The 20,061-nt window shown below is 52.2% G+C and overlaps 2 protein-coding genes across 2 annotated transcripts in view; both read right to left on the minus strand.

The window, feature by feature from the left end:
* Nucleotides 1–642: 642 nt before the first annotated feature.
* Efnb3 (ephrin B3) lies at nucleotides 643–6,865 on the minus strand. The gene is made up of 5 exons (XM_021178067.2): nucleotides 6,271–6,865; nucleotides 3,762–4,054; nucleotides 3,471–3,563; nucleotides 3,254–3,358; nucleotides 643–2,827 (listed from the first exon to the last, which is right to left on the minus strand). Exons 1-5 carry the CDS (start codon nucleotides 6,390–6,392, stop codon nucleotides 2,418–2,420), a joined length of 1,023 nt encoding a protein of 340 aa, XP_021033726.1. The 5' UTR covers nucleotides 6,393–6,865; the 3' UTR covers nucleotides 643–2,417.
* A 1,492-nt stretch (nucleotides 6,866–8,357) lies between these two features.
* Nucleotides 8,358–20,061, minus strand: part of Wrap53 (WD repeat containing antisense to TP53) — a 17,573-nt gene continuing 5,869 nt past the window's right edge. The window contains exons 4-10 of the mRNA XM_021177213.2: nucleotides 10,480–10,568; nucleotides 10,136–10,226; nucleotides 9,891–10,023; nucleotides 9,250–9,458; nucleotides 8,995–9,098; nucleotides 8,728–8,865; nucleotides 8,358–8,624 (exon numbers count right to left, since the gene is read on the minus strand). Of these exons, the coding sequence (XP_021032872.1) occupies nucleotides 8,378–8,624; nucleotides 8,728–8,865; nucleotides 8,995–9,098; nucleotides 9,250–9,458; nucleotides 9,891–10,023; nucleotides 10,136–10,226; nucleotides 10,480–10,568 (1,011 nt within the window). The 3' untranslated portion in view covers nucleotides 8,358–8,377. The remainder of the gene's footprint in view (nucleotides 8,625–8,727; nucleotides 8,866–8,994; nucleotides 9,099–9,249; nucleotides 9,459–9,890; nucleotides 10,024–10,135; nucleotides 10,227–10,479; nucleotides 10,569–20,061) is intronic.

The following is a 20,061-nucleotide window of genomic DNA, read 5'->3' on the forward strand; positions in this document are numbered from 1 at the left end:
AGGGGGACCCCTTGACCTCCAGGCAGATGGGAGACAGTGGGAGGGAACCTTAAGTCAGGGAAGGGCAGCCAGGGCAGAGGTTGTGACCCTGTGGACTCGCTCCAGCGGATGTTCCTGATGGCAGCTTTTGTGGCTTGAGAATGGGGTAGAGTCTAGGGGGATGGGCACCTGGGCTTTTGGGGGAGAAGAGCCTGGGTATATAAGCAGACACACTCAATGCCTGGGGTCTTCCTACAATTTTTTTCATCAGCTCTATCCCCAACAGCCAAACTCCCCAAGTATCCTGGGGAGGGGTTGTAGGGAACAGACCCTCCCACAAGTGCACATTAGTACCACAGTGCTTCTAATGGTGACTGTGTCCTCTCCGGCGTGTTTTGGCATAGCATGATACTCCCCTACGTGTGGCCAGCATTAGCAATATCACTACTGGAGTGTTCCAGAAGGCCCTCTCTACAGGTGGTTTTCTTCCTCAGCTTTCTGAGCCCAGAAACTGCCTGCCTCACCACCCCAACCAGTGTTCTTTCCCCAGGCCCCCAGGGTTCCCAGTGACCCACCCTCAGCCTGAAAGTCATTCTGACACACACACCCACACACACCCACACACACACCCCATTCATGCCCAGTCATTTTCCAGCCTTCTGGTCAACTTTTAAAGTTTTTTTTTATTTTTTTCCAGTTTTTTTTGTTGTTGTTGTTGTTGTTGTTCAAATTTCCCTTTTACAATAAAACTATCGAGGTGACGGCCATACCCCGCCACCTCCCCAATGGCAATATCAACTTCCTGTTCCCTAGAAGGAGCTGGGAACTACAGCGCCAGAGAGATGGCTTGACCTCTGGTGGACAAAGCAACCATTTTGGCTGGTGATTGAGGTGGCCAACATGGTGGCCAAGGGCAGCTTTGATCTAATAAAACTGAGGCGGGAGAACACCGAGGCAGCAGCCCACTGCACACTAAAGAGCGGGAAGAGGTATAGGCTTGTCACTATGGAAACAGCAACCAGTGCTAATAACTGCCATCAGCTAGACCAGTCCATGGACCACCTCTTCACTGACAAGGGCGCTGTGTTGGGTTTGAAGGGAGGAAGGCATCAGCCAGACAGCCGTCTGGTTACTTGGGGAGAACATGTGGGTTCTTGGGGTAGTTCTGTTGATCAACAGAGATTATACTGGGGTACAGTAAGGGGAGAACAAGACAAATTGGGCCTGCCACAGCAGGTGGCAGTCATCTTAGCTGTCCTAAAAACCGCACAGAGCACAAGGGAAGGGGTCCTTGGGAAGTGCCACTGAACACTAAGAAAACTCTCAGTCCACATCTGTCCTCTCACAGTGGTAAGTTCCAGCTTCCTCCTAAAGCAGGAAGTTCCTCCTGCCCGTTTCTCCACAGGGTAAGAACCATCCACTTCCCATGCCCCCACCCCCACCCGGACCACCTCCCCAGACTAAGCCACTTGGAATTCCAGCCAGACCACTTCCTATTTCAGAAGTGCGACTTCCTGTTCTGGATGAAGGCACTTCCAGTTCCTGCTGCGGACACTTCCCAGGCCATTTCTGTCCAGGCCTGGTCACTTCTTGTCTGGAACGAGTCACTTCCTTTCTGATGCCCATTCGGCATCAGACCCAGTCCGTCATGTCCACACTGCTTCATGTCTTCCTATCAGCCACTGGCCACAACAGGACACTTCTTCTCATGGTAGTAGTTGTGGCCCAGTAACCACCCCAAATGGCTGGAGTAAGTACACAGAAAGGCAGGGAAAGAGGCCCTGTGCCCATGCCTGGAGCTGGAGGGGAGAGTTCCAGAATCTCCCTCCCCACCCCCCGCAAGCCCCCGTTTTTGGCAGACAGAGGGGAGCAGTTGGTATGAAAGGTTGGAAAGGGCCAAGAGCAAAGAGGAGAGATGCTTTGATGCCCCAACCCAGGAGACACGTGAGAGGCACAGGAAGGACAAGAAGCCGAGAAGGTAAAAGGAGATGTAAGGAGGAGGCTAGGGAGGAGGAAGAGAACAGACCTAGACACAGAAGAAAGAGAGAATAAGAAATAGAGAGAAGAGAAAAACGGTGAGAGGCAGAAAGAGGTGCCAACCAAAAGACAGACTGTCCCCACCCCCACTCTGGGTGGGTGAGGGAGAAAGGACACCTGGGTAGTGATTAAGGGAGGCTGAGCCTGTGACCCCCCCTCCCCTAAGAGGCAGAAACAGAGGAGTGCCCACAGTCAAATGAGGGTCAGTCGGGGAGGTCAGGAAGAGGTGTAGTCTTAAGGGATCCTAACATTGGAGATGAGGGCTATAGCCAGAAGGAGCCAAAGAGCTGGTAGGGCAAAGGGGGCCAAAGTCATGGCGCAGGTGTCCCTCATACCATGAATTACACTGGAGGAGCACCCCATGGACGGCTGGATTGAGGAGAGCCAGGTGGGAGGAGCCCTCATACCTTGTAGTAGATGTTCGGAGGGCTCTGGGGGGGCCCATCCTGCACAATGTACACAGGGTGCCCATAGTCACCGCTCACCTTCTCGTAGTGAGGGCAGAAGGGGGGGTCTGCAGTCCCACCACCCCGCAGGGCTATTCCTAGCTCCCCAGGCTCAGCCTCCCGAGGCCCCATCCCTCCTCCACCACCCAGGCCCAGAGACCCTCCCCTCCCAAAGGAGCCAGGACCAGGGTGGCGACTCTCCGAAGGCTTGGCCCGCCGTCTCCGCCAACACATGGCACCCCCAGCCCCTGCCACGCCCAGCAAGAGCAGCGCCATCCCCCCTGCTGCCCCAGCCACTGCGGGCATGCTGGGAGGGGGCAGGGGGCCTTCAGCACCCCGGGAGGTTGCATTGCTGCTGGGGTCACCTGGCAGGGAAGGGGTGAAGGAGGAAAGAGGGGGAGGGGCTGAAGGAACCATCTGGATATTGGGTACACCCAGCCCTGGGGGGTCCCCATGGGCTTCCCCAGCAGTACCCAGGCCCCTTAGGTACCCCACATTCCCTCCCCCAAACTGGGATGGAAATCCAGGTGTCCGGCCTCCAGCTCCCTGCCATGTGCCCCCCCCCCACTTCTTTGACAGCACTGATTGAAGCAGTGACTTGGCTAATTAGTTCTAATTGAGTCTTTTCCTCATTTGGCTTCCACTTCCCTCCCACCCTCCCATCCTCTCTTCTCCTCTTTCCTGTATAGCCGCCCCCAAAGCGGGAGAGGGAGGGCGGGCGGGAGAGGGTGAAGGCAGGGCAGCTGGGGTCTGGGAGCAGAGGCAGCAGTGCCTGGGCTCCTGGTTCCTACCTGGTATGGTGTCCCTCCCAGGTTCCGCGCTGTGAGCTGCCCCTCTGTCTCTCTCCATGGGCATTTCAGACACAGGTTTTCGGGGTACAGCTCCTCCTCGGGGACCTGAAGATGGTTAAGACGTGAGTGAGAGAGGGGCTGAGAGAACTGCCCCAGATTTGCATGTACCACCTAAACTTCCTTCAACCTTAGCAGGAGTCCCCTGTCCCCCACTCACTTTGTCCCACTCGCAGAAGCACCTTCATGCCTCTGGTTAGGCACACGCCTCCTTGCAAGCTCTCAAGGCCTTCCCGGGTCCCATCTGATGTGGCTGAAAATAAGAACAGAAGTAGAAGTCATCACTCCTAGGTCCAGCCCTCCCCTGTTCCCTGGGGGTTGGGGGGGGGAGCACGACTGAATGCCAAGGGAGCCCTACTGAATACACAGTGGTGGATTCCAATGGCTCTAACCTTCCTCCCCCTCCATCCCACGGACACTCTATTTGCCCCTGCCCGACGTCTGGCAGTACCAATTATGTAGTAATCGTGGTGGGATCGGAACTCGTGGCCCCAGAGGTTAGGGCTGTATTCCTGGAACTTGATGGTGAAGCGGAGGTCCAGGTCTGGCCGGTCACACGTGAGAAGAAGGTTTGGGGCAGGGGGTGCCTCACAACGCCGACCCTGGGCACCCTCTACCAGGTACAGTTTGTAGAACTCATAACTAGGAGAGGAGTGGGGGCCAGGAGGCCGGGCCCGGGGACAAAGTAGATCTAGCCGGTCCCCGATCTGAGGGTAAAGCACGTAACCACCCTCTGCCTGGAACCTACAGGGAAGACAAGGTAGGCAGGGAAGAGGTGTCAGGGGTGTGGCGCCCAAAGCTTTCCCTCTCTCACTCCCAACCATCTAGGACAGCAATTCTTAGCTCCCGCCCATTGCCTTTGTTTGAGTCCTGTGTTCAGTAAGCCCGGGAACTAAGGGCTCTGCAAGCTCACATCAGAAGCAGCAGGAAGCCAGGCTCAGAGGTCTCCTGCCCCTTGGTGTGCCCAAATGCACTCTTCAGCCCGCCCTCACCACATGCACACTGCCATCTCCCGCTCCATCACCGGTGCCGTTGCCATGGCAACAGGATGCCAGTTACCAAGGAGCTGGCCTCTCTGGAACCACACAGCCTACCCCTCCCAGGTGATTTCACTATTCCATGGCATTCAACCATGGGGATGGAACCTCCCCCTCCTCCAGGCCACCACTGAATTTCAGGGCAAAGGGGGCAAGGTATAGGTTGGGGTGGTGGTGGTGGTGGGGCCTGGGATCTGGGATCTAGACTAGCTCCCCAAGTTAGTCAGTTAATGAGACATGAGGTAAATGCTAGTTTGGCAATGACCAAACTGGGGCTGATGAGAATGGACGCATAGATGCCAATCACGCTGATCATTCTTCCTGCATTCCACCTTGGGGCTTAAACTTTCTGAGGAAAGTGTGCTCCAGTTGTGGAGTTGAAGTAGTTGGCTTCTGTCACCACAGCTGACACAAACTACTAGCAGCATCTCCATGCCCAGTTAGCCAGGGAACGGATGGGCCCAGCACAGCCACAACCTGCCTACCACAGCAAGCCCCCGCCTGTACATCCACAGTTGAAACCCGGTTCCACAAAGCTGTTGCCCAGCGTTTTTCCAGACTCCTACTGACCAGCTCCCACCCAACACCCAAAAGAACCTCAGAAAGCCCCAACGCCTTGTCTCTCTCAACCCTAACAGGATAGCCCATTTATATCCTCAGGATATACTTAGTGCTCAAAACTGCAGCCAGGAGTTGCAGGCAGGTGGGAGAGCTTGCGATCCGACTAGTCCCACTGAGATATAGGAGGGAGAGGGGGTACCAAGATTGGAATAGGGCAGGAAAGCCAGGAAGCAAAAAACAGAAACAAACAAACAAACAAACAAAAAACCCAATCCTACCTCTCCTTTCATGAATGAGTACATAATATGTCCAAATACCTTGCCTCCAATCCTCATAACAGCTGTAAGGACTGAAGATACAAACTCAGAGAGGTTAAGCGACATGCCTAAGACCACACAGCCGCAAAGAGCAGGGCTAGTGTTAAGACCAAGTGCCTGATGAACTCTCAGGTCCACTCCCCCCTCCCATGACCTCTCACAACTGCCCCAGCGAAGGAGGAAGTTTCTGAAACACAGAACTCTTGGGCTGGTGGGGATAGGAAATGTCATGGAGACAAATCACTTAGATGGCCTCCCAGAGGTTCTGTCTGCCCTGTGTGACTGACTGACCCTTGGCCTCTTTCCAAGCAAAGCTAGCATGTCAGGGACCGGAGTCCCCGATGGGAGAGTTTGCGGTCGCTGGCGATGACTGGAGAGACCAGTGGCACCCTCAGGACTCCCAGTGGCAGGAGAGAAGGAGGGGGCTTTGTGGGGCCTCCAGAAAGAGTCCACCAAACCAGGAAGACAGGACCATGTTCTAGTTGCCAAACTGTTCAGCCAAAGGGTCAAATAGTCCTCTGGCTGTGAACACCAGTTGGGGACACAGACTGAGAGTCCAGGAACCTTGGGTGGGCTGTTCTATAGCCCCAAACTGAACCCCCTTCCCCCTCATCTGCAACACCGAGTGCCTCCTGGGAGCTAGGTGTCCCTGTCCTTCTCCTCAGTGCCTCAGCAGCACCCATTCAGCACCTCTCTCCTGAGAGCTGACATTAACCAGGCTCCCTTCAACGCAGATGACACAGGTCTCCTCCAGAGCCAAATAGCCACTCCATTGCCCTCCCACTGCCCGTGAACTTTATCTTTGCCCCTTTAAGATCTCCCAACTCCTGACACATGGTATCACCACCCACAACCAGCTCTGTGAGACTAGGAGTCTGGCGCTCAAGATCATTGCTCTGTCTTGTAACCTGTCACCTCACCTCAGTGCTACAGCAAGCACCCTTCTGCCAGCCCCCTCTCAGCTCAGAATCGTAGCCCATTTAGTCTCAAAGCTTCCATATCCCTTAACCATGGGACTGGGATCTCCTCAGTCCCAACCACTCACCTCTTATTCGCTGAGTTCCAGTAGACAGGCTCCAGGCTGAGTCCAGATACCAGCCCCGCAAAACCTAACAGCAGCAGGGCCCCGACTTGCACACCCCCTGGCCCAAAATGGGGGGCCCCCATGACCCTACCAAGGCCTGGGGGCGGGGCACCAACTCCCCCAAAGTCTCTCACCCCCAGGGGTGGCTACCACGCTGTGGAACCCCAGTCACCCTGGTGGGTGGCTAGTCACCCCCAGCTCCCACAAGGACCCTCTTTTCTGCGATGCTTGCGCCCCGGCTCCAGAGCGCTCAGCCCCCACAAGAACCCTTGCAGGGGCCGTCTGCAAGCGCCTTACGCGCCCCTGGCCCACGCGCCGCACCTCGGGATTTGTGCGCCCCGCTACGTGGGGGACATGGGGAGCCGAGGGCCGGGCGGGGGCAACATGGGGCGCCGGGCAAGGGAGCGAAGAAGGAGACACCGAGCTGGAGCCCCAGCCTCGCCGGGATTGAGGGCAGCGGGCTAAGGGAGGAAACCAGTCCCGAGCCCAGGAGGGGGGAGTTAAAGGAGAGGCGGGGAGGGGGAGAGCATGGTGGAGGGAAAAACCGGAGCTGGAGCTCAGTCGGAGCGGGCGTCGCATCCCGCGGCCCACGCCCCCTACACCTCCCTCACCTCGCACACCTCCCGTCCGCCACCCCGCCTCGCTGCCCGGCACGGTCTCTCACGCCCCCTTTGTCTCTGGCAGTGTCCGTCTCTGGCTGAGTTTCTACTTGCTTTCCTTCCTGCCCTCCGATTGCCCGAGCGTTTGGAATCTTCCTCTCTAGCATCCAGAAAGGCTCTTGCCCTCTCCACCCTGAAAAAAACCTTCCCCCTTTGCTCCCCGCAGCCTGCTCCTCTCCCATTCCAAAACAACACCGCTGCTTTCCAGGCCAGTCTGGAGAGGATAATGATAACCTTGAAGGCTAGGCACTTCACAAAGTAACGCTAAGTTGATGGGCTACCTGTGTGAAGTGGGAGGGGGTAGAGCTATCCAGGTTGAGAGGGGACCCCGTGACTTGCCCAAGGTCACACGGGGAGTTTAGGAAAACCCCGGAAGACACAATCTAGGCTGCTGAACTCCCCCTTTCCTGGGGTTCATTTTGTCACGGTTTCTCGGACCCTTTACTGTTTTCTGTGGATTAGACGAAGAGACCAGGGAGTAGTAAATTTTGGCCCTTCTTGGGTGATCATGGAGAAAAGTAAGACTGGGAGAGGAAAGGGGGTACCTATAACCCCAAAGCAGCAATCCACAGGAAGGGCTGTTTCCAATTATCCTGGGGGAAGGGAGGAGCTGCCTTCTTGGGTGTAAGAAGCAAGGCTTTCAGCACCTCCCGGCAGGGGCGACATTCCTCTCCTTCCAGCCCAATCCTCCACAGGCTGCTCCTTTCCCTTTGACTGTGGTCCCCACCATGGCCCCGTTGACAGCATCTCTTCAAAGACTCTCATTCTGGGTATTTGACAAGGTGTGTGGGGAGGAGGGAGAGTGGACAGATGGAGAAGCACGAAGAACTACCGGGCAAGCCCCCTTGCCCGAGCGTGCGCTGCAGTCTAGAGGGAGACCAATAAGAAGCAGCTGTTTTTCTGTTTGCTCCTTCCTGTGTGTCCTTCCTTTGCCTACTGGGGTGCAGTGGGACACCGTGTCTTGCACCCTTCTCTTCTGCAGCTGCATGACGGTAAACAGGGTGGTGTGCAGCCATCACCACTGACTTGTCTGTCTGTCACTGTCTGCTTAGTCTCACAGTCACACTCAATCGTCTGCCACCCCTGCTCAGTCTGCCACCCCTGCTCAGGCCAGCTCACTCTGACCCCTGATGCAGCCACCTCAGGAGTGAGATTTCAAACAGGTTTGCTCCTCAGTTTACCAAGTTGCCTAGCAACCACACAGTCAATGGCATGAGACCCCACCCCCACCTGCTTGACTTCACACCATGCTCAGCACCTCATTGGCTCCTGCCTGGTCCCACCTCTCAGCCCCTGGTTTTGGGAACAATATGCCAGACCCCACAGATGCCGCCGGACAAAGGAACCTACTACCACCAGTCACGTGCCACCCCGAACAGACACAATGACTCCAGTGTGACACAAAGTCTTTATATTAACTCATCCCCACAGCCTCTGTCCTTCTTTGTCCCTTTTTCATCCTGGTCGTCAACAGGGCTAGTGGGGTCAGGTCCCCCTCCACACCACCAGAGCTGAAGCTGACATTCGGGATGGGCGTGGCACAGGGAGAGCAGAGGAAGCTCCAGCTCCAGCTCGCCTTCATCCCCACTATTGGTGGGCTCGGGGAACATGCGCTGGCCAGAAGCAGTGGCCAGTAGAGGCAAGGTAGGGTGAAGGCTGGAAAAGAGAGCAGTCTGTCAGCACCTAGTTCAAGATTAATACCCGAGAAATCCACCTTCCTCCCTAACCCTAGCCCCAAGCTCCTTCAGGGAATGAGGACCTGACTCCATTGGTGCAGTCCTTCTGAGGCAGAAAAGTCACCACGGGTTCCAGCTTGGTGTCCTCGCTGAGAGCTCCACTGATATCCCACACAGAGACAACTCCACTGGTGTTGCCGCTCACTAGGAACTGACCACTCCTGGGAAAGATGGGAGATTTGTAGCAGACAGGCATGACCCTTGGGGTAGAAGCCATTCCTATGGAGGGCCTAGAGCCCACAGCAGCATTCTGACCTTGCTTGAGCCTGCAAGGGGCCAGAGCCACTTACGGGTCCAGATCAAAGTAGATGCGCTGATTAGTGGTCACTTCCCGACTCAGAGACCACAGGAGGTGGCCTGGCTGCCGGAGATCCCAGCACAGAAGTTCAGCATCCTAAAGATAAGAACAGGGGTCTGGAGTCAGCCGCGGTCTCCGCTGACTCCACCTCAGCCTCCCTGAGTCCCTCAAACTTGGCGCATTTTAACACGTTACAGACGACATCCCCACTCCTGACTACCCACATGCTTTGGGCTCTGACCAATACCTTTCGGGCTCCCGAGAAGAAGAGATTGCCATCAGGGTGAAAGCAAAGGTGGGTGATACCCCCTTGGTGGCCTCCCAGCAAGGCAAGAGGCGAACCATCATCCCAGGCATACAGGCCTATAGTGCGGCCGTAGGAGCCACAGGCATAAAGGGGCTGGGATGGACTGAAGGCTATACAGGAGATGATACCGCTCTGGCCCTGCTTTTTGGCTGTGGAGGAAACAAGAGAACGTTAGCACAGGGTGTTACCTAGCTAATGGCCTCCACCCTCCACTGACATGCTGGGACTCAATCCGCCTCCATGTTTGTCACAAGCAATCTGAAGATCTCGTATGGTTCCCGGGTCACTCAGTTCCCTAAAGAGCCTAGCGCCCTTCTTCCCTCTCACATCCCACTTTTCCTGGAAGGGATGAAGAGCTAAAGGCCTACAGGAAATGGGACTCTCCTTCCCCTTCAACTTTCTAAAGTTCAGTGGTACAATGACTGTCTAACCCAACAGAAGAGCCTGGGGAGGGCTCCCTCTATGCCAGGAGGCTGCTGTCTCCTTCGGATGGACTTGCGCCTACTGTCAACAGGTACCCAAGCTCACTTGAGGCCCCCCACAGGAGCTACTCTTTCATCTCCCACACCTTGGAGGCTTACCAAATGTGGCTCGCACCTCACAGTCTCTGCCAGGCCTGGATGTGGAAAAGACACGCACAGTCCGGTTGAAGCCACAGAAGAGTTGGGAACCATCCGGGGAGAAACAGAGCGAGTGGGCTGCTGTCAACTCGTCCTAGGAGCGAGAGAGGGCTGGAGACAGGCCTGCAAAGTTTCAGTTGTCTGCCAAGGAGGAGGGCTGGGCCATGGCGAGCACAGGGCTGGACAGGACAGGGAAAAGTCAGTACCAGGTGGTTGTAAGCGCGAAAGGAAGCCCGCAGTTCTCCAGTGAATGCATCCCAGATGTGAATCGGGTTCTCCCGGCTGCTGCTGGCCACACTGAGGGAAACACGGATGCTCAAACCTGGCTCTGACAGTCAAAAGGGAACCAAGTGCCCAGCCCTCTCAGCTTCTGTCAGAAGGACACACTTAGCGCGGCCTCCTCCCTCCCTCCCTCCCTCCCTCCCTCCCTCCCTCCCTCTCTGCCTCCCTCCCTCCCAGGAGTCCTTCTTGAAACTGGGTGTGTGGGCTGGGTAAGGAGAAGATGGGAAGGGACCTCTGTGAAGGGCACAGGAGGGCCATTACCACTTACTAGGAGGTGTCTGGCTGGGTGGAGGACATCAGAGAATACCAGCAGTAATCATAGATGGTGTCGCCCTCCACCATTCGAAGGACAGGAACCTGGACAGAGATGTGGGAATGCTGAGAGCTAAGGCCAGGGGGAGACTATCCAGGTAGGAGCGAGCACTCGGGGCTCAAAGAGCACAACTCTTAGCGTTCCAGCATTTAACTCAGGCGCTACTGCCAGACGGGCCACCAAAAGGCAGCAGATTCATCATTTTTTAAAACACTCATATAGAAGATACAAATAATACCCTAATCCAAAGACAACGAACCAATCAGGGTCATCTCAGCCTGCTTCTGCCTGGCTGGAGAAGGAACCAAGGGCTTCATGCTTGTGAGACAGGGACTCCACTAAGCAGGCCACATTCTCAGCCAACACACAAACACTTCAAAAGCAAAATGAGGGCTGTGACCATACCTCAGTGGTACAACACCTGCCTGTCGGGCATGAGGCCCTTGGCTCAATCTTTTCTGCCACAAACAAGCAAATACCTCTGACCTTTCTTTCTATTCAGCTGTCTCTTGCCTGTAACCCCAGCATTTATTTGAACCTGAGACAGGAGGAATTGCCGTGAGTTCAAGGCCAGCCTGTAATACCTAAAGAATAACAGGCAGGACTGAAAGACTTAGTGGACAAAGGCGCTTCCTGAGGATCAAGGCCGGCCAACAATGTGTTCTTTGTTCTTGTTCTGATCAAGACAAGGTTTCTGGGCTGGTGGGATGGCTCAGTGGGTAAGAGCACCGGACTGTTCTTCCAAAGGTCCAGAGTTCAATTCCCAACAACCACATGGTGGCTCACAACCATCTGTAACGAGATCTGGCGCCCTCTTCTGGAGTGTCTCAAGACAGCTACAGTGTACTTACATATAATAAATAAATAAATCTTTAAAAAAAAAAAAAAAGACAAGGTTTCTCTGCGTAGTCTTGGCTGTCCTCCAACTCACAAAGATCTGCCTGCCTCTGCCTTCTGTGTGCTAGGATTAAAAGTGTGCACCACTACTGCCTGGCAAAAATAAATCTTAAAAGAAAAAAAAGAAAATTACAGACTAACCTAAGCTACATAGGAAAACACTGCCTCAAAAACTGAAAGACAGGAGCTGTAGCTGGGGTGGGTAGGACGCATGCCTGACATCCACACAACCCTGGGCTTGGTCTCCAGCACCACATAAAACAAGGCATAAGTGGCTCACGCCTGTAATCCATTAATCTTAGTACTCCAGAGGTAGAGAGGCAAGAGGATAAAGAGTTCAAAGTTCTTCTTAGATATGTGGAAAAGGCCAGGGTTACTTGAAACCCTGACTCCAAACAAAACAAAAACAACAAAGAAAAACAGGAGCGGGGGTGGGGGCAGGCGGGCTCAGTGGGTGAAGGCGCTTGTGCAAACCTGGCGACCTTAGTTTCATCTCACAGGGAGATGGAGAAAATGCAAGTCTGCCACAGCACCCGTACCTACACATCACACACACTCTAATAAAACAACAAGAAAAAACAAAATAATTTTGAGTTTGACAGTGTGCTGGAATGTGGCTCAAAGCCCTGGCTTTGATCCTCCTGACTACAAAAACAAAACGAAACACAGGCGATGCCAGGAAGTGAGAGAACACCAGGCACGAATGTTTAAATGCTGCTGCTGAGAGTAAGCAGGCTGAGTGCTCTGCAAAAACTGACATCTCACAGAGCCAGAGGTTGCGCCTCCTCTTGCCTCAGCCTTCACAGTGCTGGAATTACGAGTAGCTATGTCTGTGCCCGGCTGTTCTGCTCACTGGCTGTGAAACGGTGTTTTGTTATGGCATAACTTGGTATTGCCATTCATACAGTGAACGGAAGACAGTTTACCCTATTTTTTCCTTTGGCTTCATATATGGTCTCATTCTTGGGTGACTCTAGGTTCCCATCAGGTTGGCAGCTGAAGTTATGATAGGTGCACAGGGTGACAGCGTAGAAAATGAAGTCATGATTGGTGAAATCAACAAAGACCTTACAAAGGTCTTGGTGTAATCCTGTTTAAAAGTCCTTCCTACAGATTATTAAGAAGAGAACTTAGTAGAAAAATAGATAAAAAAATCATGGAACGGTGTGCCTAGGAAATACAGAGAAAATTAAGCCACATATGGTGGCACATGCTGCAAGCCCAGAGCTTGGGAAACAAAGAGAAAAGACACTAAGTTCAGAGAACTGCATAGTGAGGCCAGCCTGCAGCCTGACCCCATCACCCTGAGGCCACGCAGATGTCTACAGGGGGGCAAAGGGGGTAGCCCCACTTAGATTCCCACGGGCACCTCAGACTCTACTGATCCTTAGCGGACCCAGCACCTGCTGTTCCAGGCTCCACACAGGCTTGGAAGACTAGTGCGCACCCATAAGACTTGTTTCAGCTGCCAAGAACAGGAACCTAGAACTCCAAGAATGAGGGAATGTCAACTGAGGGAACACATAGACCACACTGCCCTGTAGGCACGTTCTCGGGACACTTCCTCGATGCAATGCTGGTTGATGTGGGAGGGTCAGCCTATTGTAGGTATGCAATCCTCGGCTGGTGAACCTGAACTATATGATGATCAGGGGCTAAATATGAGCTTGGGGACAACCAATAAGTAGACAGGGTCAATCTTGATTCTAATCACAGCCACAGAAAGGCAAACTAAGACAGCACCCCATCGTCAGCCACCCTTTCCACTCCTGGTCTAGCCCAACACCAATTTGCCAATCTTCTCTCCAGGGTTCCGTCTCCTCCCCTCCATCCCTCTCCTAAGAGCCATCACAAGCCACAGCCTTCTTGCCAGCCAGTGTTTCCTCAGCATCTCCAGGCTCTCCAGACCTCCCTCCACCCTACTTTCAAGCCCATGCACCCACTCTCTACACTGGACCCAAGCCCTCTGTAAGCTGGGATTCTGTGGTATCATTCTCCCACAGAGGTATTTTAGAGACTCCACACAGCCCTTTTTCCCTTAGCAAGACTTCCATTATGTGCTCCTACCTGTAATTTACTCGGCAAAACTCATCTCTACTATTGATCTCTATTGAGCATCTCTATTGATAATCACAATATCCGTCAGACGGCATTGGCACACACCCTCAATCCCAGCACCCAGAAGGCTGAAGCAGGTGGGACCTTTTTGTGAGTTTGAGGCCAGCCTTTCCAAAAAGTGAGTTCTGGGACAGCCAGGGCTACACAGAGAAACCCTGTCTTGAAAAGCAACCAAGCAAACAAACAAACAAATCACAATAGCCACTACTTTGATTCTCAGGCCCCATGATAGCAATTCCATTGATTCTCAGCCACAGGCCTCCCAAGAGCCGGCTCTGTAATGATACTCCTCCCCTCCCCTGTAGCCCCTCCTGATGGAATGTAAATCCCCCCAGAGCCTAGGTGTTTCCTCCTCTGAAAAGCCGTCCACCCCTTCGCACTCCTGCTCTGTGCTCCGGGGTCCTCTCTGCCCCTCACTGCGTCTTTCTAGCGGAGTCTGAGGGTCTTGCCTGCTCTGCTCAGCAGTGTTCTCGACATGACATCTAGGGCAAGCTCACAGGCTTACACGGTTATTTTCATTTCACATTTATAAGCGCTTTGCTTCCAACGATGGATGTGCACATGTGTGCCTAGTGCCCTCAGAGCTCAGAAAAGGGTGTCAGATCCCCTGGAACTGGAGTTGCAGATGGTTGTGATCCACCGTTTTGGTACTGGGAATGGAACCTGGGTCCTCTGCAAGATCAACAAGTGCTCTCAACCACTGAGCCGCCTCTCCGGCAGGTAAGGAACGTTTTCATGAGCATCTGGGGACAGGCAACACTGTTAGGAATATAAGGCCCAAATTAACTGAATTCTGAATTAAAGTCCAAGGGCGATGGAGTGATTAGCAAGATTAGACAGGCTTAATGAGATCTGTGTTTAATGATGCAGGAGGGTAGGGAAAGGATTACAGGATGAGACTCTGGCTTCTGACTTAACTATCTGAGGCCACAAAGATGATGGAGACACAGAAAGGCTGTGAGGCGCCAACGTCCTCACAAGTAGGAAATTGGAAAGACTTTGTGAGCGTGGCTCTTGCACTGGGGGATGAGGATGCCTCCATCTCCAATGTGAAGAAAAGGGGCGTCAAAGATGCAAAGTTTCTAAGAGGGCCAGCGTGGCAGGCAGAACCACATGGTATGACAAGTCAGGAAATAGGATGCAGAGCTGAGAGTTCTAGAAAGCTCTGTGAAAAAATAGAGAAGGTAAGAGGGAGAACTACATAGGGAGAAGGACCTATAGTTCACACAGGGATATGATAACCCAATCTCTTCTCAGTAAGTACCCAGGAGGCACGGATTCCAGGAAAGCCCCCGCCACAACATACCAAAACCTGTTGCTGGTCAGTCTCACAGATTATGTAAAATGCTGCACCATCCGCACTGCACTTACACACACCCTCTCATATGCTTCCATCTCTGGGTTACTTTTAATTACCACTTCAGTGTAAATGCCACATGGGTAGTTGCTGTGCGGGATGCTTCAGGAGACGTAATGACAGAAGAAAAGTTCCAAACATGCTCAGCACAGACGCCACAGTTTTCAGATATTCTGGACCTGCAGTTGTCTGATGGTGGAAGCTCAGACAGAGGGCCAGCTGTATCCAAAACATCTTCCCACACTGAGCAAGCACACTGCCCCCGAGACTGTACAGTCCTGCTTACACTGATTTTATCTGTTTTCAAACAGAGCTCTCAGACACGGAAAGTGAGACCACCCAGTCAGAGCTAAGGGCACAAACCTATAAACCCACACTTGGAAGGCTGAGGCAGAAAGATCTAACTAACTTCAAGGTCAGTTTGGAATACTAAGACCCGGCCTAAAAAGACAGTAACTGGGTGAGGACATAGCTCTGCCCTAATAAACATGCATAAAGCCAAGAGTTTGAACCCCAAAACTGGGGTGAGGAAAAAGCCAGGGAGAATACTTAGGCGGCAAGGTTTCAAAAGAACAAGTTCACACATAGCCTGCTAACAGCAAGAAAAATAGAAAACAACAACAACAATTGGAAAACAAAGTCTCTATATCACAAACCATTAACATACAAAGAAATACCTATATACACATATGTCTACATGTGCAAACACTGTTTACATACATTTCATATAAAACCTGCCTCAGCTTTTTTTTGCTGGGCATGACAGGTCACGTCTTTAATTCTAACACTAGGACGGCAGATGCACGTCATCTCTGGGTTCCACACCAGCCCATGTTACAAAGTGAGACTCTGGTCTTAAAAACAAAACTAAACAAAACCCCACAAAAAACAGAGAGGAGGAGGTGGAGGTGGGGTGGGAATGAAAGGGGCTTTCTTGAGAGAAAGGGGAATGACCCACCGTAGCATGTGGAAATACGCACTGAACAATCTAGAAACAGTTACTGTGCAGGCCAGGTCCCTTTGACCTCTCCATCCCCCTGCCTCAGTCTCCTGAATGTTAAGACTACACAGGCATTGGCTACCACACCCAGCTGGCTATCTGAAGAATAATATCTGCCACTAAAATCCTAGAAACTCAAATGTCCAAAAGAGAAGGAGGGTTTTTGTTTTGTTTTGTTTTTTAATTTTTTTTAATTTTATTTTATTTTTTTCCGAGACAGGGTTTCTCTGTATAGCCCTGGCTGTCCTGGAACTCACTTTGTAGACCAGGCTGGCCTCGAAGTCAGAAATCCGCCTGCCTCTGCCTCCCAAGTGCTGGGATTAAAGGCGTGCAACGCCACCACGCCCGGCCTTGTTTTGTTTTTTAAACAAAACTTATCAAAAGCACTCAAGACACACCATTAAACACAGGCACCATGAATCCTGGACCACAGTAAAAAAACATTTAGCATCTAATGGCTGAAAGGAAAAGCAGGATCAAAACCGTGCACCAAATGGTTCTAGACACACAAATGGCTCCAGTACTTAGACACAGGCTCCGGAAACAACAGAAAGGCATGGCAAGGGCTGCTTTGTAAGTGGTAATGGTGGCTTTCTCTTCGTTTGCTTGTTAGTTTATTCGAGACAAGGTTTCTGCAGCTCAGAATGGATTGGCGCCCAGGCTGGCCCATGTGCAGCAACCAGATTTTCCTATCCAGGTTCTGATGATAGCCTCTTCACACCAAAGGATTGCAGGCCTAGCAGGCTCTCACTGGTTCCCTCAAGAGAATGGACTACATCAGTGGTTCTCAACCTTCCCAATGCTGGGACTCTTTAATACCACTGTGGTAACCCCCCAACCATAAAATTATTTTCATTGCTATTTCATCACCTGTAATTTTGTTGTGAATTGGAATGTAAATGTCTGTGCTGTCCACGGGTCTCAGGTGACTCCTCTGAAAGGAGCACTGGACTCCCAAAGGGTTGAGACTACAGGTCGAGAAACACTGGTTTGGGGGATTAGTAAGATTGAGGTATGTGGCCGGGCAGTGGTGGCGCACGCCTTTAATCCCAGCACTCGGGAGGCAGAGGCAGGCGGATTTCTTAGTTCGAGGCCAGCCTGGTCTACAAAGTGAGTGCCAGGACAGCCAGGGCTACACAGAGAAACCCTGTCTCGAAAAACCAAAAAAAAAAAAAAAAAAAACAGACTTATTTACATTGAGTGCCTCTGTGTCTGTACGTCTGTACATACAAGTGTGGGTGCCTACAGACGCCAGAAGAGTTGAATCCCTAGGAGCTGGACTGACAGGGAACCATGAGCTGCCTGACACAGGCACAGGAATGGAGCTTAGGTCTTCTGCAGGAGAACACTCCATGCTCTGAACTGCTGAGCCATCTCTCCAGCCCTGTATGTCTCTTTGTTGTTGTTGTTGTTGAGGCAGTCTCTGTAACCCTGGCTGGCGTGGGATTCGCTATATACCAGGTGTCAGTCCTATGGTGGCTCTGTGTTGTCTCACACATACCGAGATTACAATTCGAGTGCCATCTTGACTGGCTAACCTTTCTGGGAGTCTTCCTGGTTCTAGAAAGAAGGGTGGCCTGGTGCTAGATGGTTACCTGGGTAAGAGGCTGCAGATGCTCTGGGGTGTTCCAGACTAGGGGACACTGGAGAGGCTGCCTCTGGCGGGGATGCTTACAAGAGCAGATCTGTGGGGACTGGATTATGGTGCATAAACAGGGATGAGAAACAGGGATGCTGAGGTGTGGCTGCTTTTCTCACTGCTGTGATAAGAGTGTCCTACAGAGCGACTGAAGGGAGCATTACTTTTGGTCACAGTTCGAGGGAGTTGTCCACCACTGCAGGGAAGTCAGAGCGGAAGTATTATCCTCAGGCCAGAAGTCAGAGGTGTGGGAAGCTCAGACTCCCCCCACTTTTATCTTTTTATCCAGCTCAGAACCCACACCCATAGAGAGGGGAATCTCACGGTTCCCGCGCGTTCCCTGACAGACACAACAGGTTTATCTCCTGGGTGATTCTAGACCAGCATTGGCTATCGCAGGTGAGCAAGGTGGCCTAGCCAATAAAATGGCTGGGTGTGCCAGCCTGAGTCAGATCCCCAGGATTCACAGAAAGACCGAGGGAGCTAACCACTCCACACATCTATCTTTTGACTGCCACGTGCGCTCTGTGACATGTGTGCCTGTGCACACAGCGTGCACTCTCAAGAATAAATATTCAAAACTTGGCCATCATAACCCACTGGGAATGTGGCTCCAGTGCCGTGCTTGTCTAGCATGCATGAAGCCTTATGTTCACATACACATACGCGCGCGCACGCACGCGCACACACACACACACACACACACACACACACACACACACACAGAGAGGCAAAAAGGGGAGAGAAAGATGTAAGAGAATACAATTCTAGTGTGGTGGCTTATACCTAAAATCTCAGTATTTGGGAGTTCAAGGCCAGCTTTGGGCCTTGTGAGCTTCAGGCCACTCTTGAGCTGCAGAACGAGACCTTGTCTAGCTAACAAGCAAACGAAGAGAAAGCCACCGGTCCCCAGCACTTTGCCAAGCAGCACTTGACATTTATCTCTGTGGTTTCTGGAGGCTGTGTCTAAGTACTGGGGCCGTTGATGAGCCCGCAGCTCATACTTCTGCCACCTGCTTTTCAACCGTTAGAGGATAAATGGTTTTCACAGTGGTCCAGGCCCTCCTGAGCTGAGCAGACTCCAGGGCTCACACTCCCCTCCTCAGCATATACTTCAAGGCCAGGATGCAGGAAGGTGGAGCCTCTGCAGCTCTTGCCTTCTGTCAAACACTCCCCCCAGCCTGGTTCGCCATCCTGCTTCCTACAGCTCCTTCTGTTGTCTTTATTATTGCTGCATGTGTCTAGTGTACAGGTGAATGCGATGCATGCCTGAGGTCAGAAGACAACTTTCCGAGGACAGGTCTCTCTTCCCTCATGGGTCTCATAAATTAAATTCAACTGTGAGGTTTGCACGACAAGCACTGTGACCTGCTGAGTCATCTCACTGGAAGATATTTTTTTTATTTTTAAAAAAAGGTAATTTTTTTACCTTTCCTTTTTGGCTGCATGTATGTGTCTGCACCACATGTGTACCTGATGTTTACAAAGGAAGGACAAAAGGGGGGTGTTAACTGAAATTGGAGTATAGACCACTTTGAACTGACAGGTGAGACTGGGAAATCAAACCTGGAAGAGCAGCCAGTGCTCTTCAGCCCTCCCTGCGCTCATTCACTGTCCTGTCTGTCTGTCTGTCTCCAGGCTCCACTTTCACTTGCTCCTTCATCCCTCAGGTCTCTGCTTAAGTGCTGCCTTAACAGCGAGGGCTTCTCCAAACACTCTTTTTATTTTTTGATTGTTTTTAAAACGGGGTCTGACTGGGTAACCCTGGCCAGCCTTGAACTCCCAAAGATCTACTGGTCTCTGCTTTCCAAGTACTGGGATTGAGGGTGTGTGCCAGGGCTAGAGGGATGGCTCACTGCTCTTTCAGAGGACTGGGGTTAGGTTCCCAGCATCCACAAGGTTCCTCAGAACCACCTCTAACTCCTGACAACCTCCTACAACTCCAGTTCCAAAGAATCTGAAGATCTGATGTCCTCTTTTAGCATCTGAGTGCACCCAACATGCAAATAATACAGATATACATGCAGGCAAAACATCACACACATCACAAAAGAAATCAATAAAGTCAGGCACGCAGCACGACGTCCGAGCTAATCAGCCATCTCTAAACCGGCCACTTACAGTCCCAATTCCCTTCCCGCCTCATCTGTCCCGTGGCATCTGACAGTATATATTTTACTGCCTCTTTAATACCATTTCTCCCCACAAAATATAAGTTCCGTAAGGACAGGGACTTATGCCTGGTTTGTGCCTAACTATTCCTCAGGACATAAAATACGGCCTGTTTATAGAACATTCAACAGAGATCTGCTGAGCCTGCTAGGCATACTGACATGGCTACAGTCATAGTCACTGAGGGCAGAACAGGCCCAGCTTTGGGGCTAGCCTGGGCAATGTAGTAAGACACTATCATAAAAATGAAGACTAAAGCTGGGCGTGGTGGCGCACGCCTTTAATCCCAGCACTCGGGAGGCAGAGGCAGGCGGATTTCTGAGTTCGAGGCCAGCCTGGTCTACAGAGTGAGTT

The sequence above is a fragment of the Mus caroli genome, chromosome 11 (assembly GCF_900094665.2).
Source record: "Mus caroli chromosome 11, CAROLI_EIJ_v1.1, whole genome shotgun sequence".
NCBI classification, from domain to species: domain Eukaryota; kingdom Metazoa; phylum Chordata; class Mammalia; order Rodentia; family Muridae; genus Mus; species Mus caroli.